At 40.2% G+C, this 25,455-nt stretch overlaps 1 protein-coding gene across 3 annotated transcripts in view; it reads right to left on the bottom strand.

Annotated features, from left to right (window-relative positions):
• LOC145436087 (uncharacterized) overlaps positions 1-19,175 on the bottom strand; it is a 29,948-nt gene extending 10,773 nt beyond the window's left edge. Inside the window, exons 1-5 of one of the 3 annotated variants that reach the window (XM_080313370.1) lie at positions 18,374-19,175; positions 15,405-15,490; positions 13,769-13,820; positions 9,788-9,901; positions 538-752 (exon numbers count right to left, since the gene is read on the bottom strand). In XM_080313370.1, coding sequence (XP_080169496.1) covers positions 538-752; positions 9,788-9,901; positions 13,769-13,820; positions 15,405-15,490; positions 18,374-18,443 — 537 coding nt within the window. In that variant the 5' untranslated portion in view covers positions 18,444-19,175. The remainder of the gene's footprint in view (positions 1-537; positions 753-9,787; positions 9,902-13,768; positions 13,821-15,404; positions 15,491-18,373) is intronic. The other 2 variants (XM_080313369.1, XM_080313371.1) reach the window with 2 other exon arrangements.
• Positions 19,176-25,455: the final 6,280 nt, after the last annotated feature.

The raw sequence follows: 25,455 nt of genomic DNA, 5'->3' as shown, positions 1-25,455 counted from the left end.
CTTAAGCTCAACTATTTTTTTTATATCAGTAGACCCCAACGTGGGCGATATCGCCCCCCCCCCCCCCCCGGGACGACGGCGCATTAAATGACCTTTCTTTTTAGTCAAGTCACGAAAATTTAGCTGTAAAAGTGTCATTTCGAGGTCGAGCCGATAAGTTGACCGTTTTTTAGTCAACTCGCCAGTGATTACAGTTTGTATGCTCATTTTTCCCAATATTAGGGGGAAGATGAACGGTGTTGAGCTTGAAGAGGGGGCGATGAGTCGAAAAAGGTTGGGAATTACTGTTCTAGATTGAAAGACATATCCTTGATGCATCATACTAGGGCAGTGGTTCCCAACTTGAGCGATTTGGTAAATTCAATCATTTTAGCGCATACTTTCATAAATATCGTATTTCACTTCTACTGCAAGTAAAATTAGTATAGCCCCGAAATATTGTATTCCTCAACCATTCATAGAAATAGAAAGGATATTCAGTCTGGAGATTCGATTTGCCCGGTGCTGCGCAAAAGAACACTAGGAACGGCCACTCACCCTTACAGTATTTTGTGAACTTCGTTTTGCTTCGAGCGAAGAATGCTGCACATGGCTATGCAAGCAATCAAAAAAGCTATTGCACAGATTGTCATAAATCCTCTGTCGTTCATACGAATGTGCCATATGTATCAATGTCCTCGGATTGAGAGTAGATCCGTGTTGCATACGCATCTGATGCAGTAGCGCTCTTGTCATGTCCTGTGGATCGAAATCTAGAAAAAAACTACTTTTTTTGCAAAATTTAATGACATTAGAGCAGTGAGTGTTTCTTAACCTTCACTGAGCCGCGGAACACTTCCAGTAATCTGCAAGCCTTCGTCATAAAGATAAAAATCAACCACAACACACGTCTAGCTACACATTTAACACATTACTATATATTACTGGTGCACAAAATGGCCAGTGACTCAACAGAGTGCAAAAAGAACAAATCTATTAAAATATACCTTTCACACAAAACGAAAACTCAAAATGAATACCATATTTATTGTTGACTACGTGAAGTGCAGCTAGAATGTTCTCAGGCTGAATCATCAAACTGATATGTTTGTTCTGGGCGCAATCTAGTAACCAGTAGCGCGACCACTTTGCAATACCCGAGCATTGGCACCCGTACGAGCCCCAAGAGATCCCTTTAACTGATACGGTTTCATTTAGAATTTCTGGTACGGCAGCGACAAAAACTGTAGTGAGGTGAACAAATATTGAGTAGGCTATTGGAGATAGAATTAACATTACGGAAGGACGGGGTTGCGATTTCGAATCCCAACCGCCCCTGCGTACGCCACTGCACAGGACGTATGCCTACTGTCACACCAGTGGCGTATCCACGGATCTCCCCTTTGTAATGCTGATTCTATCTCCTATATTTTTACACTCATTCGCAATTCATACAGCCGCGAAACAGCGTTATTTTGGAAGTATGAGCAACTTCAGACAGCAGCAAAATATTGATGGAAAAGTGTTGAGGCTGGAAGTCTAATTCTTTTTCAGAAGACATTAATTTCGCTAACGTAAAAACTTGACCCATCATTGGTAAATTAATAACTGGGGTTATTTTGATCATAATTCAGTCATCAAACTTCTTATAACCAAACATAATGGCATTTGAGTCATAGATCCACTTCACCATAACTTAGTCCCGCGTACCCTGGTATCCTTTAGCACCCCGAGTTACGGAACACTGCTGTGTTTCGATTGAAAAACATGATGGCTTTTTACTCTCGAGTGTAAAAATTGAAGCAGGGTTTCTTGAACTTTGCCTAGCGCAGCCCTCTAAATTTTTTTCGGTGGTTGTGTGGACCCGCTATTGCAGGGGTGGGCAAATTACGGCCCACAACACCGTTTTGTGCGACGCGTGAAAGCTTCAAGAAACATAAAAATACAGATAAAATGTGTACCAAAATCAAATTACTGTGGATACTTGATTATATATCATATATTCTGACATGATATTGATAAGTAATATTCTTACCATTCATATTTTATTGATGGCGTGATAGCCTGATCTCGCGGCTATGCATTTTGAAAGGTTTCAATTGGTAAACATTACAGAAAGTGAAACGTGAATGACTTGATTCGGGCCACGAGTATGATTTTCAATTGGCAATACGAGCAAGTTTACTACTTTTAGTGCTGTACTCCAAAAAAACAATTCGCAAGTGCGTTAAATGGATTCGTTCTTTGCATGTGTAGAAGTATATATATTTATAATATCTATGTATTGTAGAAGCATATTTAAGGGTAACATGGTTATGATGCTGTCAGCATTATGTGTCTTGGAGTTGAACCAAAAGTACAATCAGCAAATCTATGAACAGATCGCTGCTCACAGATTTACATCCAGTTTTAAGAATCGGGACAACCGACTTTTATCCTTAATTTCGAGCACGACCAGCTTATAAATTCTCGTTACTGTTTCTGACGTATGTACGTTATCATCAAATCAATGTTTAGTTTGTTTTAATCATACAATTACATATATATTATTTCCCGTGTTGTAGGTTATTATATAATCAAATACCAATATTGGATTTTGGCTTAGTATCCCAATTTTATATAGTGGGGCCCGCAAATGGATTCAACTGTTGAATGCCGCCCGCGAGCTAAAAAGTTTGCTCACCCCTGCCCTATTGTGACGTAGTCCACGATGAAATGACATGAATGCGAGTTGATAAATAACAAAGAAGGTCATCACTTGCGTGATTGCAGCCTAAGATTGTTTGTGCCTGAAAAGCTACCCGATGATTAAAAAAGGCCTTCACTTTACCCAGCCCTATCATGGTCTGACTGGTCTGAGTACCAGTTGGCGTGCAAATACTAGTGTTTGTATCGTTCGTGAGACTATATTACGACCTGTGGCGAGCATTGAAATGAAAAAAAATAGGTCGCAAGCAATGTTCCCTCTAATATTTCACCAGTCTGAGCAAACTCACTCCCTAAGCCAGTGGTTCCCAACCTGTGGTACGCGTACCACTAGTGGTACGCGAGGGTCTTCCAGGTGGTACGCGAGTAGATTCTGAGAAGATTGTTCTTCAATAAACTTCTGGCTTAGCATGGCCTCCTCGTACTCAACGCAAGCTTCTCACGCGATTCCCCAGCTGCTAATTTTCCCTTCTACGTGGGAGTGCGAGCAAGGATTTTCATCCCTGATGACTATGAAGTCGAGGAAACGAAACCGACTTGTTGCGCCCATGCATTACTTCGATTTCCATCAACCCTGGCAGATATTGCTTAGGTTAATAGAATTTGGTATTATTAGGGCAGGTTTTTGTTGCAGTCAAATCCGTGGAAAGTTGCATTTATTTTTCACAAAAGTTGCACTCAAAAGTTGCATTTATGGAAAAGTTCCTTGAAATTATTAGAGCATGCGATACTCGAATCGATCCGCATCCAAAGGCACTGTAGCAAAATTCAGTATTGGAGACTTCAACAAAATCAATAGCCGGAAAAAATTGACCCAGTAAAAATATATATTTTTCCGCGGTCTAGCCTGAATGTACGTCAAATCAGAAAGGACCTCAAATTTAAACGACAGTGAAATAATCAAGCGATTTATTTACATCTAATAGGGTTACCATACGTCCTCCTTTTTCGGGTTTTTGAAAATGTCCTCGCAGGACGCATAAATGTCTTCCTTTTTGAGATTTTGTCCTCTTTTTTAGGAATTTGTTTTAGTCAACCGACTACGAAGTGGTAGGAATTTACCACTTTTTCAGGATTTTCCACCGGTACCGGTATTTGAGTTTGAAAGTTTTGAAAAGGTGTCCTCCTTTACCGATTCCAAAATATGGTAACTGTTGTAATATTTGATTATTTCCGTTTATGTTTTCCAAGGCTCCAGCCTGCATCCTTGTTTCATTAATCAGTGTGTTGTAGACCGACGAGTAATAAACATGTACTCTGCAGTCTGTTGCTGAGCTTAGTAAAGAAGCAGCTATTATTACATGGTGGCAGCGGTGTTGGCGTCTATGTTGAAAAGGTACGTTTTGTCTCCTACATTCTTCAAAGACCTTACCTACAATGGCTAGCAATATTCCAATGCCGCATATGGACTGGAAACATGAACCGCTCGTGGACTCGTTTAGAGCCTTCAAGGCAAGAATGGAGTTGTTCTTTATGGACCAAGAGATCACAGACGACGTGAAAAAGGCCATAAAAATAAAAATAGCACTTGGCGACGAGGGAATGCGCAGAATCATGAATTCTGGCCTCACACAGCAGAATCAGAGGGATCCAAAAGAAATATGGAAGCAGATAGAAAGTGGGATTGACGTTTCAATCAAGATTAACTTTCGTATTCACAGACTTGAGTACTCTCAAATCAGGCAGCGACCTGAAGAAACCATTACTGGATTTATCTCACGATTGAGGGAGAAGGCCTCTCGTTGCGAGTTTGGAATTGAGGAGTTGAATGAACGTCTGATCGAGATGATTATCCTTTCCACTCCATTCGAGAACTTTCGAAAGGAATTGATGACTAAACCTAAAGGTGCTAGTCTGGCTGAAATTCTAGAAAAGGGGAGAGAATATGAAGCGATCCAAGCGTCAAGTGACTCACTGTCCAGGATGACTACTGGAAATACTGGCAGTGGAATGTACAATGACAATATAGACATGATAAAGAAAGGTAAACGATGTACAAGCTGTGGCCTAAATCACAGACCGAGAAGTTGTCCTGCATATAATGCCACTTGTCATCGTTGTAGTAAATTGGGCCACTGGATGAAAACCTGCAAACATGCTCAAAATGAACGCGATGAATCTGCAGAAGAGCAAGACAGTGAACAGCAATTTCAAAGAAAATACCACAGAAACAAAAGATCAAAGAGTTATCACAACGAGATACAGCTGGACAGTGATGATGAAGCTGGAATTGAGTTCCACCATATATTGATCAATGACATTGCATGTGATGAGGACTGTAAAGAGGTCATTATACCTCTGTTAATGAAATACACAGAGCCAAGAGTAACTGGCAAGCTCTACTCCAAGCTCGACACAGGAGCTGGTGGTAACACTTTACCGATACGAACATACAAACAGATGTTTGGATGCAAGCCATACGGTGAAATCCTACAAGACGAACCGAACGTTCGATTGACAGGATACTCCGGTACGAAACTTCTTTGCCATGGATCAATAACGCTATCAATAAGAAAGAAAACTGACCACAAACCGGTTGAGCTCAAGTTCTACGTTGTGGATGTGCCCGGACCAGTAATTCTTGGGTTACCAGGCTGTTTGAAACTTGACCTCATCCAGTTTAATATCGACGATATTAAAAGTGAATCAGACAGAGACGTTCTGAACACAGTGGAAGATCTTACTAGAAGATTTCCTGGGTGCTTTAATGGCATTGGAGAGTTCAATGGAGAAGAGAATCTTTATGTGACGAAGGATGCGATACCGTCGATAGATCCACCGAGAAGGGTCTCTCTCAATTTAAAAGACAAGATCAAAACTGAACTAGAGCGTATGGTGAGCTTGAAAGTCATTCGCAAAGTAGAGGGACATACAGATTGGTGCTCCTCACTAGCGTATGCAGTGAAAAAGAACGGTGATCTTCGTATGTGCCTCGACCCACACAAACTTAACAAGGCACTGAAACGATATCCGCACAATATTCCCACAGTGGAAGAAATAACTCCAGCCCTATGCAAAGCCAAGTTCTTTACCAAACTGGATGCGAAGGCGGGGTATTGGAGTGTGAAACTGGCCAAGGAGTCTCAAGAACTAACCACATTCAGAACTCCATTTGGTCGATATTGCTTCATGAGACTACCTTTTGGGCTATCAGTAAGTCAGGATATCTTTCAAGCCCGAATGGACAGCATTCTAGAAAAATGTGACGGTTGCGTCGGAATCTCGGATGACATAGTCATCTACGGCAGCACAGAAGTCGAACACGATGAACGTGTCCTGAGATTCATGAAAGTTGCAATGCAAGAAGGTTTGAAATTTAATCAGAGTAAATGTATCGTGAAGTCAAGAAGAATCTCATTCTTTGGACGCATTTACACCGACAACGGAGTATACCCTGATCCTAAAAAGGTTGGAGACATATTGAGAATGCCGTCACCAACAACCAAGCTAGATCTCCAAAGGTTGCTTGGGATGGCCAACTTCCTCGCTAACCATCTTCCAAACTTTTCGGTTAGCTCTTCCATTCTGAGAGACTTGACTAAAAAAGATACGCCATTCACCTGGGATACTGACCACGAGAAAGCCTTCAACGAAATGAAAAAAGGTATCTCCGACTGCATGGCATTGAGATATTATGACCCGCAACGTCCTGTCACATTGGAAGTAGACGCCTCGATGAAAGGAATGGGCTCAGCCTTGATTCAGGATGGGGCACCCATTTCATTTGCCAGTAAAACGCTCACGACGTCTCAAGCAAACTACAGCAATATAGAAAGAGAATGCCTTGCCGTTATATGTGGCATACAGAGATTCCACCATTATCTTTATGGTCGATACTTCACCGTGGTCACAGATCACAAACCTCTGGAAATGATCTTTAAAAAACCTCTACGGGTCGCACCTCCAAGGCTGCAAAGAATGATGTTGAAAGTGCAAGGATATGACTTTGATGTTAAGTACAGACCTGGCAATGAAATGACTCTAGCAGACACCCTGTCAAGAATGCCTAATACAGCCAATGCTGGATATATTGACCTTGACTCGCACGTGGAAGAAATCTCAATGTGGTCAATCGAGAACACGGACATAGACATGATCCACTTCTCAGAAGAAAAGAGAAAAGATCTGAGAACTGAGACAACCAAAGACCACGTCCTACACAAACTATCTGAATGTATTTTCATTGGCTGGCCAGAAGATATCAAGTCCATCCCAAATGAACTGAGAAGCTTTTGGACTTATAGGGACGAACTAGCAGTTGAAGATGGCATCATCTTCAAAGGTCGACAAGTCATTATTCCCGAAACTATGCGGAATGACATACTGTCGCAGCTTCATGCAGGTCATCAAGGGATTGAGAAAACGCGTGCTCTGAGCCGGGAAAGTGTCTATTGGCCAGGGCTGTACAAGGACATTGAAAATCTCTGCAAAAATTGTGAATTATGTCAGGAGGCTCTACCGCGACAAACAAGAGAACCGCTTATCAGTCATGAGCGACCAAATATGCCATGGACCAAGCTGGGAACAGATCTTTTTGAAATTCAAGGTGAACATTTCATTATAATTTCAGACTACTACAGTCGATTCCCGGTTGTGAAAAAACTGTCTTCAAGCACCAGCGAAGACGTAATCGAAGTTGTCAAAGAAAGTTTTAGCCTTTTTGGCGTGCCACAAGAAATCGTCTCTGACAACGGTCCATGCTACCTCAGCAAGTTTGACAAATTTTGTCACATGTGGGGTGTCAAACATACCAAATCCTCGCCCCGTTTTCCAAAATCAAACGGGTTCATCGAAAGACAAATTGGATACCTGAAACCAATTCTTCGCAAATGCATGAAAGGGGGAGAAGATATCCATATGGCACTATTAAATGTTAGAGCAACTCCACTGGACAGTGTTCTACCTAGCCCAGCCGAGCTGATATTTGGTAGACCGATCCCTACAGCTATGCCAAGTCACGGTATCAGCAACAAACCAGAGATCTATAAAGACCATGTGCAAGCTCGACTGCAGAAACAAAAGGACTATTCTGACATTCGCAGCAAGGCTCTCCCTCCATTGATAGAGGGACAACAGATTCGTGTATTCAACAAAGATGATAAAATATGGTCCCCAGCTAAAGTGGTGACCAGAGAAAATGAACGTTCGTACAGGGTGCAAACTGAAAAGGGTAATGAATTGGTACGAAACAGAATCCATCTACGTGAAACCAGCGCAGCAAAACGAGCTACACTCGACGATGCCGAGCAAACGAAAACAAACGACATGGATATTGGTGATGCGTCTTCAATGGCTAATGACGACGCTCGAGCAATTACCACAAGACCTTGCAGGCTTATCAAGACTCCTATTCGATCCAAATCCAACGACATGCATATTGGTGATGCCACAGCAATCAGTGATGGCAGCACTCGTGCTATTACCACGAGATCCGGCAGGCTCGTCAAGGCTCCGAATCGGCTTCAATACTGACTTTTCCTTGTGTAGTATTGTAGTCACTGTGCCATTCTTACTTCTAAACTATTGGAAGGAAGATGTTGTAATATTTGATTATTTCCGTTTATGTTTTCCAAGGCTCCAGCCTGCATCCTTGTTTCATTAATCAGTGTGTTGTAGACCGACGAGTAATAAACATGTACTCTGCAGTCTGTTGCTGAGCTTAGTAAAGAAGCAGCTAGCATATAATAATGCCAAATATTTCCAGTGAAAAGTTAGTTGCATGAAAAATCGAAAAAGCTTGCAAAAATCTGCAAGAAAAATCATAAAAAGGTACAAAAATTTACATGGAAAAAATGGAGAAAAGTTGCCATATCATAATCCTCCAAACAGCTTAAAACACCATACTACGTAACTTCTGAGTATTTAGGAAGCTGCCGGAAGCTGTAAAAAAAGTTGCAAAAGTTTCAAAAACTTGCCCTAGTCATCACACCTCGCATAGGTCAAATACGCGATTATGACGTCGTAAATGGTGAAAACATTTTTGATCGCCATCGCCACGCGTAACTTGTGTAGGTGGTACGCGAGCACTGCATAAAACACGAATTGGTATGTGGGTGAAAAAAGGTTGGGGAACCACTGCCCTGAGCGATCCCTTGGACGATTGTGAGCAACATCAGATGTGTGTAGTGGTCATGGCAGGTAGTCACACGATTTATTAATATAATTAAAGTACAGCATATACATGTGTGTTAGTGTCGGTAGTAGGCCTATGCATTTGCACAGAAGTCAAAAATAGGGCCTATCTTATAAATAAGGATAAAATGGTTTAATAGTTTTAGTTATAACACTGGCTTCTCATGGAACCCTTAAAACTAGTCCGCAGACGCCCCAAGGCAGTGTTTTTTAACCTTTTAGCGCTTCTACCACCTCAGCTGTCATGAAATGTATCACGTACCTTCTACCCAGGATTGAAACCACACTTTGTCAAACCGCCAAACGCTGGTCTTGGGCCACCATGGGGTTTCAACACAATTTGCACGGACAGGAGACATTTCAGCGACTTGGGAAATTTTTTTTGCCAACGTGTTGTGTTTTTTCGGGTCCAAATGTTTATCATGGTATTGAAACTGCTTCAATGTGAAGATCTACATACTGAGGGATGTATTTTAGGCAGTCAAACACCATTGCATGCTTCCTCCCAAATAATATCTCAGCGTGTAGCGTTATCCGTGATGGGGAGGGGGTTGGAGATGGGGGACAATAGCGGAAGATGCATTGCAAAAAATGTTGATTAATTCGGAGTAATAGTTTATTTTGACGCTTTCTTGTGTGGATTGGTCGAATCAGTCAATCCCATAATGACTCTTATGATTTTATGTTGAAGTTTAAAATTTTTGATGCTGAGGCTTGATATTTCCAGTACGATTACGCTATGGTTAAAATGATAAATGCAGTGTTTTTATCTATCACTTCCCCGATGTAATTAGTTCCAAACAATCTACGGTCTTGTGGGCCATTTCAACTGAGTTTGTGGGTCAGATCTTGGCTGCGTGCCACGACTTTGACACAGTGCTTATTGCAAGCTTGTTGACCATGTTTGTAGTGATGAAAATATGTTCGACCGCTGCGGTCACGTACAATTTGAATATTAAACAATACAAACGTTGTAGCTGAATATCTTCCATGTGCAATTCGGAGACCAGCTGATACCTCCGCAAAAACATCTTCAGATCGATGATTCGAATGCAAGAAGCCAATTCGTTGCACATATATTCCACTGAAAATGTCAAATTGACAGTCGTCAACATTGTGTTTGGAAATAATAGTAATAATAATGCCAAAAACGGCCAGAAAAAAAAACAATTTTAAAGTTTTTTGCAATAATTAGGACTATGAAATTCGTTAGAAATATAGGAATTTCTACACATAATTACAACAGACCGTACATAAATCGATACATTGTTCACAATGACGGGATGAGAATTGATTGAGTCAGTGATGTCACTGGCTTGATTGACGTCAAGCGGGGCTTTGGAGCATTCGTAAATTTTAAACTGTTCTAGCTCCAGCTCCAGAGCTGTCTTCTATCATAAAATGGCTCCGCCTCCAGCTCCGGAGCTCATTGATACCACTGCTGCGGTTTTGAAAGCTATCAAATGGCATGGTCAGTAGTCGGCAACAACAGTTGCAGCCGTTGCAAGGAACCGTCATTTTGTGTGGGTATGCGAAGTCCTGTAACGTGATAATTACTCCGTGTCGTCTGTCGATGACGTTATAGCCGTACGAGAACAAACTTTCCTCCATGTCATTGCTGTGTACAGCATTGAAACACTGATGTGGCGTTTTAATACAGGCACTGCACTAGTTATTATGAAGTCATGCAGTCGAATTTAATCTTGAAATGTATTCAAAGGCTATTCAAATGTAAATGCAGCAAGAGCAATATACGGGCACGCCGCGACCTTATTAGTAGAAATCCGCTTTCTCATAAATACCCAACGGTTTGAAGTTCGATATTCGTGCGCTTTTCACCAGTCCACCTGGTGTCGAACAAGTTTACTCGAATATGGAAGGTTCCTCTTCTAACATATCGAAAAAGTTCAGAATTAGTGCCATTGAGAATATGATGTTGCATCGATATTTGACAACTTAATTCAATGCCGTGCACTGTACAAGTGCACACTGCACAGTCTCGGTAAAAAATTGAAGTACCTGCTCAAAAGTGACATTGCGGGAAAATTTCGGAATAAGAGTGTATCAAGCAGCCAAGATGAATACACAAACCGGACGATTACAAACTGGATAGCACGCGTCAATATGCATCAGTCCTGTTTGTGAAATGCATAGTGATCAGTATTTTTCGACCGTAGAATAGGCCATCGGTGTTGTGCTGATGATGAAATTGCGGGTATGATGAATACCCACAATACTGTAATCATGTATTAAGCGAGGCATATCTAGCCTACCCAGGTTTCGTGGTCATGTATGAACATGGTTAGTTAGAAAAAGGTGGTGCCAACGAGGCAACAATTCTTAATTTTGTGAACGATTTTGTGAATTCAGTCAATAGTAGGCCTATTCGCAAAGCATCTTCTATGAAATATCGGAGCCGGAGCTACTTTTCATACAACCGGCTCCACCACCAGCTCCATTTGAATTTTATGTAGAGCTCTGGCTCCAGCACCTTTTTACAAGACTTGGGTTTAGTACCTATCCTAAAATGACTTCATTTGACTCACACTCGAAATGTGGAAAATGTGAAATGACACGTAAACAAATTTTCAAGTCAAAAAATATTCTATTTCACGAAACATTCAAAACCTCTTGGCCGCAATGGAAATGACCATGCCATCAACACCAATCCTTTAATTCATTGGATTCCATTTCCATTTTAATCTAGTCAATTCCATCTGCAGTGATTCCACAGAAAGAATAGCTTCATTAATCGTTCACCTGTTGTGGCTTTGAATGCCATCATGATATCACTACAGTATAACTATCATATTTGTGACCAAGCAGAATGGCATGACAAATATATGCGTAATTTTGCAACTAGGCTACAGTATATTTATTAGGGTTGTCCAAAATTTGGAAAATCATAAAAATACTCCGTGATTGTGTCTCATTCTATAGATTATTGATTAAAAAAAAACAATGAGCCTGAAAGAAGCTTACAGGAAAGCCGTTAAGATTTCGGGAAAAGCGTTCAAAAGTAGCTGCTCAAGAATGGGCATGTCACCGACCATAGAATGGCGAGAAGACTAGTAATCAAATAACCACGGCTCTTGATAGGCTAATCGGCTATGCTTCAATGATCACGGCAGCAGCAGCTTGCCGATTAGGTGTTCAAGGAGTCTGCTACCGGCGGGGATTATGAATGCGCATTGTTGGTAGATTGGCAGATGATGATTGAAGATTAATTCAGGACATGTTAAGGTACGAAATACATGATGAACAAACAACAGCTGCTTTACAAAAACTTTTACAGCATGACTGCTTTATTGTGAAGGAAACGGCTGCAGCCTACATGCCGTGTTTTCATAGAGGGAAAGTATAGGCGGCTACGCAAGTGTTGAGCGAGTTCACCATTTCAGAAGGGATCTATCGTCGGTGAATATAAATATAAAGCATAACAGTGACACTATACTTTGTGTGATCTTATTGGGCTGAAGCTGTAGTATATTGGTGACGTTTCGAATGCTCTAGGGATAGGCTGAATCAGCGGGTTATGCTTGGTACTTATCAGATGCTTACAGCAAATTGAATTCACTGGCAGGTGTTGTCAAAGTCCTTAATGATAACGCAGAAAAGAGGTGTAGATGTACATTGTACACACAGGCTATGCTAGATATGGTATGTCAAAGTGATGCTGCAGAAAAGAGGTGTAAAGAATAGCACGGACTATGCTGCATAGTATCCAACATAGTTTGGATATCATATCCAGCATAGTCTGTGCTTACCTTATACCTCTTTTTTGCAGCATCATCAAGGACTTTGGCAACACTTACAAGTGAATTCAATTTGCTGCAAGTATAACTGCCACGCATAACCGGCTGATTCAGTCGATCCCTAGAGCATTCGAAACGTCACCAATATACTACAGCTTCAGCCCAATAAGATCACACAAAGTATATTGTCACTGTTAGCTTTATATTTATATTCACTGATGATGGATCCCTCCTGAAACGGTGAATTCGTTCACCACTTGCATAAGCGCCTTTGCTTTCCCTCGATGAAAACACTGCATGTAGGCTACAGCCGCTTCCTTCACAATAAAGTGGTCATGCTGTAAAAGTTTTTGTGAAGCAGCTGTTGTTTGTTCATCATGTATTTCGTACCTCAACATGTCCTGAATTAATCTTAAATCATCATCTGCCAACCTACCAAAAATGCGCATTCAGAATCCCAGCCGGTAGATGCTGCTGCCATGATCATTAAAGCATAGCCGATTAGCCAATCAAGAGCCGTGGTTATTTGATTACTAGTCTCCTCGCCGTTCTATGGTCGGTGGCACACCCATTCTTGAGCAGCTACTTTCATACGCTTTGCCCGAAATCTTAACGGCTTTCTTGTAAGCTTCTTTCAGGCTCATTGTTGTTTTTTATCAAAAATCTATAGAATGTGATACAATCACGGAGAATTTTTAAGATTTTCCAAATTTTGGACAACCCTAATATTTATAGGCTACATGGGACATTGATCAAATGACAATAACGATATCAAAGTCATTCAATTAGCAAAGTCACACTTTCATTTGTGATAATGTAGTTGGTTGGGATGGTGGTACAGTACTGCATTATTCTATTGTGGGAGAACAAACTTTATGGAAAAGTGCAGGTTTGGCGCTTGAAAATATCAAGCCTTATGATCAAACATTGCCTGGAACCAAAAATTGATAACATAAATTCCAATTACATGTCATCCTGAATGAAGTAGTGTTTGTGCTTTTCGAGAAGTAATATAAACTACATCTCTTCAAGTATGCCAGGGATATCTTTAAATCTTATCTATAAATCAGTTCATCCTTTACCAGCAGGACGAATATTTACTAATTTGTATCTAAGCATCGGTCAACATTTTTAAATTTAAGCTGAAAATTACTGTATTTTGGTGAGATGATAATATAAGCTCATTATGAACTCACAATAATATTCAGACGACAATGCTTCATGCAGGAAAGCTGGATCAACTTTCATCTGTACAAAAGGAGTAGATTGAGAAAACAAAGTACAACTACAAAGCAGAAGTAAAACAAGGGTCATGAGTCATAACATAATTTGAATTTTTGCAATTGTATACTATTGATATGGTACACAATTCTAATACGAAGTTCTTGTAACTGTATGGTGCCAATTATACAAGCATTGCTTTAACTTTAGATAGACAACATGTCCAAATCCACTATTGTATATTCTTTCATTATAATATTGCAGTATCGTTTGAATTTGAACCCAGTATCTTGCCAATGACGTCGAAGTACATGAAAACACGTGCATTTGAGCTCCCTGAAAAATCGAAGCAAATCTAATAATGTCAAGCGTGATAAGAAGCCAATATTGTTACTGCTATGGTTTCCGATACATTGATTTCCAGCCCTAATCAGTCCTGAAACAGTTAGGAGCTTGAGAGGCTTGAGTCTGTCAAATAAACTGGTGATAGTCGTGTTAGGAGAGCTCTTAGTTTAGTTGTTGGGTACATGCTATTCAATTCACAACCTGGTGCTTTTGAGCTCAAATGGTTACATGGTATGGTATTATAACTGTGTTCCGCTTGTTGGCACAGTTTATATCCCGACATGTCTTCCTCAGTATAGTGGTGAATTTTCCATTCTGTCACAATGGAGAACTGAGCCCGGACATCCCAACGTGAAACTACATTGTGAAACACTGTTTCAAGGACACTGTGAATTACAGAGGAATAGCCATGTAACTGCAGGGTGCCAATTAGACACCCAGCCTGTATTAGGTTACACAGTGAAATACAGAGCTGAAATATGTCACTTATAGATATTCAGTAATTCCCAAGACATTTGAGCGCCTTTCAGCTAGGCTCAGCGTTTTCTATGTTGTGCTTGTAAGTAACTCAGTAGCAAACTTGTACTGGAGCAGTGGATAATTTATCAGCAACGAACAAAATTTGAATAGAATGAACATTAGGGTTGTTCAAAAGTAACTTTTTTTGGGACTCCAGGGATTCGGCGATTATTTGGGTTGGTTTGCCTAAAAAACGCTGCCAACCTAATTAGGCTTGATTCCAACTGGTAGATGTGAACGCGCTGGAGTGTGAATTTTTCCAATTTATGATGAGAAAAATTCAATTTTTTTTATAAAATTTACTGTTAGCTCTATGAATTTGTCAAGTAGGCTAGTCTAAAAGAACAATGCATCACAATTTTTGTTCACTTCAAACCAGTAGAATTGAAATTTTGCAGTTGAAAATTTCTGATTAGCAAAAATAGCCTGGGTGGTCGTTAATCTCAGAATCATGAAGGGATAGGCCTAGGTCAAATAACTTTGCTTCCATGGGTTGGAATTGCATCAAATTTGTTTTGCATCGTTTCTGATTGACAACTCGACAATTTTCAATCTCCTGTGAGTTCACATGCAACAGTTGGAACTTGAGAATAGAGTTAAATTAGGTGTGTAGCGTCATCTGACAATTGAATCAATGAATCCCGGAAATCTGGGAAAAAATGTTGTTTTTAAACAACTCTAACGAACATTTTTGGGGCATATCATATAAATGAAATAACTTGACCCAAGATCATTATATCCACCAACCTGACTTAATTTTTGTCTGAGATAATCGTCAAATATTGCCAAGTTTTCTTCATGTTGCTTGTTAACATCAGTAACGGAATCTGCACCTGCATAAGTTTAAACACAATCATTTGTGTCCAACTGTCACATGTTAGTAGCTAACAATTTCCACACCTGTGCGCAAAGCAGTTGCTAGATAAGCTAGGTTGCTAGATTACAACCAGTGACATAAAATCAACAATACACCTTTTTGTAACAGTAAGATAAAAGGTTTATGTGGCTCAAATACTGTGTCGAGTATGCTCCAAGGTTCATATTTTGATTTGAAATTTTCTTCAATTCTGTTTCAAATGCGACTTTTTCTCACTTCCTAGGGCAGTGGTTCTCAACCGGGGGTCCACAAAGCATTTTCAGGGGGTTCGCGAAGCCTCCAAATTTGCAAAATGGACAATATTCTGATTTGACTTTTTTTTAATTGGGAAAATCACGAGGCAGTTTCGATTCATAACTGCTAAAACTTCAGACCTCACATAACTAGAACGGCCGTCTGAGATGAAATATTCTACTGTGCGAACTCATTTTAATAGTCAATTTGCCAATAGCCTCCTGATGTAAGAATATTGCTGTCTAGAGATGTTTTGTTGGTGTTTTGGAAGGAAATCATCATTTACACAAGCTGCAGGTTTGCATGCTGTTAAGGAATAATTGGTGGTATATGTTCTTCACTGACCAGGAATTACTCTCCACAATAAAGAATCACAGTTTATTTTTTTTAATTTAATAAAAAATTGACACACCAGTATGTTAAAATCAGTGATGCGTAATGGTATTTCTGAACTCTCCAGAAGAATTCTATCTAAGTTGAAACTCATGAGTAAGGTGTCATCTGAAAGCTGTTTTCTATTAGAATCCATCGAAATTGGTTATAAATGAATATGAAACAAGAACACGGTTACGGTAAAAATCAGGGTTGTAATGACTCGAGTCATGACTCGACTTGACTCGAGTCATTTTTCAAGATACGGAAATGACTCGACTCAAATCAATCTGTGTATTGATTTGACTTGGACTCGAGTCATTGCGCATGACTCGAACCAAGTCGTATGACTCGAGACTCCGACGACATTTCATTGTAATTTCGAAGAATTATGAAGTAACCACCCTACTGGGATTTCGTCTGTTGGTACTGGTACTTGAAAATGCGAGCAGACACTGGTAAAAGTGAAAATTAGTATATTATAAATGCGAACCATACGATATCACCAAACATATTTATAAAAAGTGGGTTTAACAAGACTTTAACTAGAAACTGAGTAGTCAACACAATGACTTGGACTCGGACTCGAGTCGTGATACCATGACTCGGACTTATACCTCTGCTCGATGACTTGGACTGAGACTTGACTCGGTGGCGAATTGAAAATGACTCGACGTGACTCGAGTCGAAACTATAAGAGTGAGATTGACTTGTGACTCGGAGCCTTGGGACTTGGTTACAACCCTAGTAAAAATATAATTTGACACTTTATGCGGAACAGGTCATGCGCTATTCCGAACGCATCTTTTCAAATTTTAGGTTTCAGACTAGTGGCATTCAAATATCAAATACAATGTCAATTCAGCAGCGTTTTAATTTTGCCAAGCTTTCATTTGACCCCTCCCTCAAAATAATCAGTTCGAATAGAATTATGCACAGCACAGTTGAATATTTGTTACAATGTTACATATGGCTGATTTTGAAAACATGACGACTTTGAATGGATATTTGACCTCGAACCCCTAGTAGTAAAATTGAAAAGTTAGGTCCATCACAATAAGTATGTACCAAAATATCTTACTTACAGAAATCTAAGTCTGCCTGGCAGCAATTTGATCACTATAATATCAATTACAATCAGGCCCAGGTTTTAAGCTGGAAAGCATCGCGTTCGAGTGAGCACAAAATGTCATTTTTCAAAATGCAGTTACTTCTAAACGAATCGTCCGATTACCTTGAAATGAAACAAATTTCGTTATGCTCCAGATTTGATACCTGATCTATGTGCAAAATTTGAAATTCATCCAAGATGTAGTGAGACAGGCATTTGCATCTTGACATGGAATAACTGCGATAATTTGATAAATACCAATTCGAAATAAATTGATATTTGGTCACAGTGTTTTCAGACGATTTTCAGTCAAATATCTGAAACTTGATGGAGAACAAATCTATTATGAAATTACCCCAAAATGCAGGGTTGTAACCAAGTCACAAGGCTCCAAGTCACAAGTCAATCTCACTTTTATAGTTTTGACTCGAGTCAAGTCGAGTCATTTTCAATTCGCAACCGAGTCCAAGTCATCGAGCAGAGGTTCGAGTCGAGTCATGGGATAATGACTCGAGTCCAAGTCCAAGTCATTGTGTGGACTGCTCAGTTTCCAGTTAAGGTCTTGTTAAACCCATTGTTATAAGCCGATTCCGTGATATCGAATGGAATTTATAATATATGGTAGGCTACTAATTTTCCTCACTTTTTATAGTTTCTGGTCACATTTTCAAGTACCAGTACCAATAGACGAAGCCCCAACAAGGTGGTTACTTTAGTATTCTTCGGAATTACAATCAAATGTCGGTCTTGGCCGTCTGAGTCTCGAGTCATATGACTTGGTTTGAGTCATGCGCAATGACTTGAGTCCAAGTCGAGTCAATACACATAATTATTGACTCGAGTCGAGTCATTTCTGTATTTTGAGAAAATGACTCGAGTCAAGTCCAGTCATCAGAAAATCGAAACTCGAGTCATGACTCGAGTCATTACAACCCTGCCAAAATGTAGATTTAAAGTAGTCTCGGTAGCATGCTTTTTGTGGCATAGGCAAACGAAATGTGGCAATTAGTTCCTAATGAATTTTTTTTTTTCGTTTCACATTGTAGTCAATTGCTAATAAAGCGATGCACAAGTGGCCCGATATCCTTTCGTGCAAATCATGTTGAAACTATGGCTGCTTACCACTTGTCGACGCAGGGGTCTCCAAATCACGACCAGCAGCGACTTGACTTTGTGACTTTGATTCAGCCATTACTGTAAGTATCCAGTGTAACCCACTATTGAAGCGATGTCTAGCCTAATGAGATATGCAATAAATTTAAAATATACTATTATTAAAATTCAGTCACAGTCAAATCCCGGCAATGCAAACAACCAGTTTACTCTTCCGAACTGTCCAGAAACGGAACAAAGCATTATTGCACTGAAAAAGCTACGATCAATGAATGCACCAGCATTATAATAAATACGGTACGGTAATGTTAGCGCTGAGGACCAGAACGCTAAATTCAATTAAACCCGTCTCAATCGAAAGCTACTTCAATACTGATTCCAAACATATAAATTAAAATCTGGTCCAAGCACTGGGACCCCCCGAAAATCGACCGCAAAGTCTGTAATCGGCATTGTGTCTGACAATAGCAACGCCAGTAGACAATAGCTGATTACCTTCTCGTACTGATTGTGACGCCACTGATGTCTCGTTGAAGTTGAGCCGTGTGCCCCGTGTTTTTGCATTGTTACTATCAATGTGACGCGAATACGCCGTGACAAGAGTAGTTTTACTAATTCGCGTTGTCACCCATTCAAGAATTTCGATAATACAAATTAACATAGTCATATTACCGTAGAATTCAAAATATTGACGAGTAGGCTACCGTATGCATGTAGCAGATAGGGATGGACGGACAACAGTATATTTCCAAAAAATATGAAAATATTGCAGTAAAATGAAGGTCAGCAATACGTCTATCAGGTCATCAAGGCTACTGGCTACGGATTCTGTGCGTGAGCCTCAGAAATTTAGAGGTTCACATTTACAAACGAACCTCGGTAGGTTCTAGCCTACACTTTTCCCTGTATTACAGTTACAGTATCTCGTCATCAAAATACCACGCATCATTGACACGATGCCGCACTAACATGCCATTTTTGATTTGGCTGGCCTGGGATGTCTTTTAAGATATAGCTGAATAAATTGTCTGAGAACTATAGGCTACTGTCGTATTGTGACGAACGAGCTGTTTCTTTAATCAGCCGGTTACGCACTGAGAAGAACTAGTGTATTATTATTTCTATTTGTCCAAATTTGTAAATGGGCAACACAAAATATGAAAACTAGGCTACTGGCATTACAGGAAGTTTTCGCATTTACACAGATTGATGTGACGCAAAATACTCAAGAGTAGTTGTAACACTCAAAAATATGTTCCAATATTGTCAATTTCATTGAAATTTATGAACCGCTCAGAGACGAACGAAGCTATAACTGTTTTGTAGATTGGCCAGTTACTTGTAAAGAAGTACACGTTAATAGTAAATTCGATATGCTATAAACGATATGCGTAGGTTTCTGTGCTATCATTTCTATTATCAAAACTTGTAAATGCGTGAAGATGCGAAATAAAAAAAACTGCCATACTCGAATAGGACATATTCGTGTCACATCAATTGATACAACGCAATATTCTGGTTAAAACATATAAAACATACAACTAACATAGCCTACTAGCATTTGTGGTGGGTGAGTGCATTGACTTTTACTTTTTAGTCTATATTTTGTTTGTTTGACTTAATTGAAAAAAAAACCAACAGCCCATGACCGCGTGCAATTAGTACCAGTTCATCAATCAGTACCAGCATCAGTTTATTAATATTTTCATCATTTGAAATGGAAGATAGGAAGGTGTCGAAACAACTTGACGTACACTAAAAATAAAAAAAATTGCAATTTTGGTCCCAAATTTAAGACATTGAGAAGATTTGGTCTCATTTTAAGCAAATTCAGTCTTACTGATGAAGGGAGGTTTTGAAATCGAGACTGATTCAGCGTTTTAATACCATATTGAATTGTCAAGATTATTCGGTCTCAAAATTAGGACAGATCAAACTTTTTAAGACCATATTGAATTGTTAAGATTATTCGGTCTCAAAATTAGGACAGATCAAACTTTTTAAGACCATATTGAATTGTCGAGTTTATTCGGTCTTCAAATTAAGACTGATTTAGCTTTATAAGACCATAATAAATTGTCAAGATTATTCGGTCTTAAAATTAGGACAGATCAAACTTTTTAAGACCATATTGAATTGTCACGAGAATTCGGTCTTAAAACTGAGACCAATAAACGCAACTTATAAGACACATTTTGCTTTTTAAAACAGTTTTTTTTTAGTCTTGTTTTTAAGACAAATTTTGCTAATCAAAAAATGTCATGGTCTGTGGTCTTATAAATCAGAATGGTAAATTGTCATGAGCCAGGAGCACAAGACGTAATTAGATTTCTTTAACAAATTTTGATCCAGCAAAGGTCATTGCAAATACAATCTAGCGGTGGCTTGAGAGCGGAGAGCCAAAACCATGCCATGTTTGTCCATTTCACGTTGGTCACATGTCACACTTCAAATAAGTCAAATACAGAATGCATTTGTGCCAGAACAAGAATTTAAAGTACCGTACCTTGTCACTTTTCACTGACACAATGGTGGTGGCAAGTCGCACCCACCACAAATACTATTTTATTCTCAGACTACAGTATATATAGTTTTGAGGTTTGTATACAAAGTGGTATGTAGGTTACATAATGGATATCTATTGAACTGCAGGTTCAGGTATGTTATGCTGACATGCCACTGACATGGATACCCCACAACACTCGCAGCATTTTCATGCAATTTGTCTTATGGTTTTGGTGACCGGTGAACTCGGCCCATGACGAACTCGGCCTATTGAACTCGGCCCATGACGAACTCGGCCCATGGTGAATTTGTTAATAAAAATTATTATAAATGTCGTGAATTGTATTAATTGTGTGGAGACAATGGTGAATTGGTGGTGATGGACATGTCGTATGAATGTTATTACCAATGGGGGCAGTATCGTCAAGGAATAGGGCCTAGACAGAAAAAAACCTCCTTGCACCAACTCAACTATTAATGTGAATTATATTACATAATTATTTTATTATCAAGTGATTAGGTTAGGGTTATGATTAGGGTTAGGTTAGGGTTAGGATTAGGTTAGGGTTAGGATTAGGTTAGGGTTATGATTAGGTTAGGTTAGGGTTAGGATTAGGTTAGGATTAGGGTTATGATTAGGTTAGGATTAGGGTTAGGTTAGGGTTAGGATTAGGTTAGGGTTAGGTTAGGGTTATGATTAGGTTAGGATTACGGTTAGGTTAGGATTAGGGTTAGGTTAGGTTAGGATTATGATTAGGGTTAGGTTAGGGTTAGGATTAGGTTAGGGTTAGGGTTATGATTAGGTTAGGATTAGGGTTAGGATTAGGGTTAGGTTAGGATTAGGGTTAGGATTATGATTAGGTTAGGATTAGGTTAGGATTAGGGTTAGGGGTTAGGGTCCAACACTCCCAAATTAACCATTTTCTCCGACAAATAATACAATTTACGACGTTTATGATCATTCATACTAAGAAATTCCCCACGGGCCGAGTTGGTCATAGGCCGAGTTTGTCATGGGCCGAGTTCGTCATAGGCTGCGCTCGCCATGGGCCGAGTTCGTCATGGGCCGAGTTCGTCATGGGCCGAGTTTGTCATGGGCCGAGTTCACTGGCAATCCCCACGTGTTATGACGGCGGCAAGTAAAACTTCAAATTCTGAGAACTGCAATACTGCCCTCCCCCAGCATTCGTACGACATGTCCATCACTCCCAAATTAACAATTTTCTCCGACAAATACTACAATTTACGACGTTTATAATCATTAATATCAAGAAATTCCCCACGGGCGGAGTTGGTCATAGGCCGAGTTCGTCATGGGCCGAGTTCAATAGGCCGAATTCGTCATGGGCCGAGTTCACTGGTAACCATGGTTTTAAGCGACAATGGTCTTATTTTCAAGCAATTTCGGTCTCAATTATGAGACGAAAAATTCTTGTTAAGCGATTCGTCTTTAAGACATTTTTTAATAAAAGTAGGTCGCTTCAAGACTATAAGACGAAATTTGTCTTTGAAATCAGACACCCACCTTGGTCTAGGCGAAGTAGAGAAGAGGCATGCACACCAAATGAAAAGTAAAGCAGATAATATAAAAGGAAAGCGACAAGATGAGGTGGGAATTGTCGACGTGATCCAATGTGCCATGTGTACACCGATTCCATACTGGACTCTGAGAGTCATGGGCCCGTTTGGAATCGATGGCAGCTGCTCACCTGACGGCTTGCCGTGTGCCTTGCTCACTGCTCACTATCTCCCCCGTAAATTAGCACCCCGTGCTCACTTGACAGGGAGGGTCCTGCTCACTGCTCACTGCGTGTATTAGCTACCGGCTACACTGCTCACATCTCACAGTGCTTCTCATGAAAAAACCAATAAGTGCTTCCCATGAACACATGAAAATTCATAAAATTGTATAAATTGACCTCTTATATGACGTCATCTCATTTAAGCATTCGGTTACGAAAGCATGAGTTAGTTTTTCATAAACTAACAACTGATATTAAATCGGCCAGTTCGAGTAATTACTTTTGTTTTTTTGTTTGACTCATGGGGAACACATCTCGACCTTGCTGATACCCTATCAATGGTGTCATAATCAGTACGATACGTTTATCGGTATTCAAAAGTTCGGAACAATGGAAATTTCAAACTTCCAGGTCGATTTGAGGGGGTTCTACAGTACTGCCCGGCCTGGATTAAATTTTAATTATCATTTTTGGAATCACTGAAAAAGTAGCTTTCGATTGAGACTGGTTTGATTTAATTTTGCGCTGTGGTCGCCAGCGCGAAGACCTAAGATTGCCAGCATAAATAAGTCAGAGCTTGAGATTATTACGAAACCATAATCCGATAAATGGAGCTCGTCTTCCGTCACATAGGCTACTACCACATTTTGTCGTTTCGTCTTTCTATGTGATCTTCTATTACTTTTCATTCAGTGTGGATGCATGCCTCCTCTTCACTCCGCGTAGGCCAGGAGTTCTCAACCAGCCAAGCCAGTGGGCCATGGCCAGGGCCAGGCCATTGCTGAAGTAGGATTATGTAAAGCACATTAAATAGCATCCTCATTTAAATGTAATTTTTCAAGAAATAACACTAGATTTGCATAATTTTTACATAAATACAATACAACACTAGTTCAAGTCACAATGCAATAAATCTAGTGTAAAAATAAAAACATCTGGAGTGGCACCACTCAGTGACCACTAGCTGCACCTGCATTGCAAAGTCACTCAACTCTGATAACTCAACTATGATAGTTGAGTGACATGAATGACTTCGCAGCATTGCAGAGTGCAGACACGAAACTGCAAATTGTAAATATAAGCGCTCGAGCGACACCGGTCGGCGTCCGAAGAGTACAGTTATAGAAATTTATAAATAATTTCTTTAGTACAGTCGAATCATATACTACGTTTCCATGCTCGGCCGACGGTCGGCCGAAAGGCCATGACGCATGCGTTGTACATGTCGGCCGTGTTTCCATGACCAGGCGTAATCCGACCGTGACTTGGCCGAACTAGGTGGGCGAAGCGATCGCAATGACGTTTTTGGCTTACTTTATGTAATAATTTCATAATAATCACAAGATTGCGATAAATGACTAGGTAGGAATGAGCCGAGATGACTTGTAACGGCCTTTCAGTCAAACAACACGCTTTAACATCGAACACGTAGGCCTAAATCCATCCAAAATGTAAAATGGTCATGATGAATCAATTGCTTAAAACTAACTGAAGATAAAATAAAATGGAAAAAAGATGAAAATTGGTGGCATATCTTAGTATGTGGGGGATATAGATATCGTGGTCCAATAATTTCGAGCGCAGAATAGTAACTTGTCCAGTAGTCTACCGGTACTACTGTTTCGTCGTCATGATTCAGACATGAACTTCCAGTGTCCTGTTGATGATTTTCTTACAAGGGAATGTGAATAAGTTCACCTAGTTTGTGGTCAAACGGTATAGTTTGTATTGTACCCATGCACCAGAACACAAACCCTCGAATTGTGGCAGCAGCGTACGTGATCAGATCGCGAAGATTTCGGTAGCATACGGGTAATTCGTAGCAGTACCGGTACTACTAAATTCCATTGCAATCATAATTAAATTCCGGGTTTTTCAAGGCGTCCAAGATCCGTCCGGAGTGCAGCCACAGTCAGGTTGATACGAAAAGTGTGTTTTAAGTAGCGAATACCAATTCGCTAATCCAAGACACAGCGCAAGCATGGCCGAAGGGCTAAGCCGAAGGATTCACTCGATGGCCGACGAGTCGGCCGACGTGGGTGTGCAACTGTGAATGCGCAACAAAATTATCTCGTTCGTCGGTCGAATCTCTCGAAAATGGGCCCATCGGCCGTGCATGGAAACGCAGTAATAGTGTCCTATATGGTGTCGACACAAGCAAATCTCACGGTTCAATGAAATTGTATCACGTCACAATTTTCATTTGGCTACAGGCAATTTGACGGTCATTTTTGACCGGCTTGCCGAGTATTAAATTTGATGAATCGGGTATCAATCGAAAGCTGACACTGTAATGATTACGAAAATATAAATTTTATTCCACTCATGGCCCTGGAACCCCCACAATCAGCCCCAAATTATTAATTGTTAAGTAGATTGGCAGTGTGACGCAACAATGCTGTCTGGCGAAACGAGAGTGTAGCTCAAGAGCAAGGATGCGGCTGAGCTGCGAGAGTGGGATCAGCTGACGTCGCGGCAATAGCAATGAGCAATCGCGTCAGCAGAGAAACGCTGCGCTGTTGATACTTTTTCTATGCGCTTCGGTACAAGCGAGCACGCCTTATCAGCCTTTCCTTGACTTTTAACAGTAGAACTGGGTCCACAGAATGTATTAGGGCCCTACCAATTTTCGCGCATTGTCCTTCAACTGATAGAGATATTTAGGCTACGTCTAAATAGTCTACGTTGGATATGTCACATTATTATGATATCGATTGCCTGAGCCCGCTAGTTGCGTAGGGCTCCAGAGACGCGTGGCGCTGTTGATACTTTCTATAGGCGCTTCACTAAAAGCGAGCACGCCTTATCAGCCTTTCCTTGACTTGTAAGGGTAGAACTGGGTCC

The sequence above is a fragment of the Botryllus schlosseri genome, chromosome 3 (genome assembly GCF_051294905.1).
Source record: "Botryllus schlosseri isolate E-star chromosome 3, Bs_hap1, whole genome shotgun sequence".
Classification (NCBI taxonomy): domain Eukaryota; kingdom Metazoa; phylum Chordata; class Ascidiacea; order Stolidobranchia; family Styelidae; genus Botryllus; species Botryllus schlosseri.
This window is presented reverse-complemented; position numbering and strand designations above follow the sequence as displayed.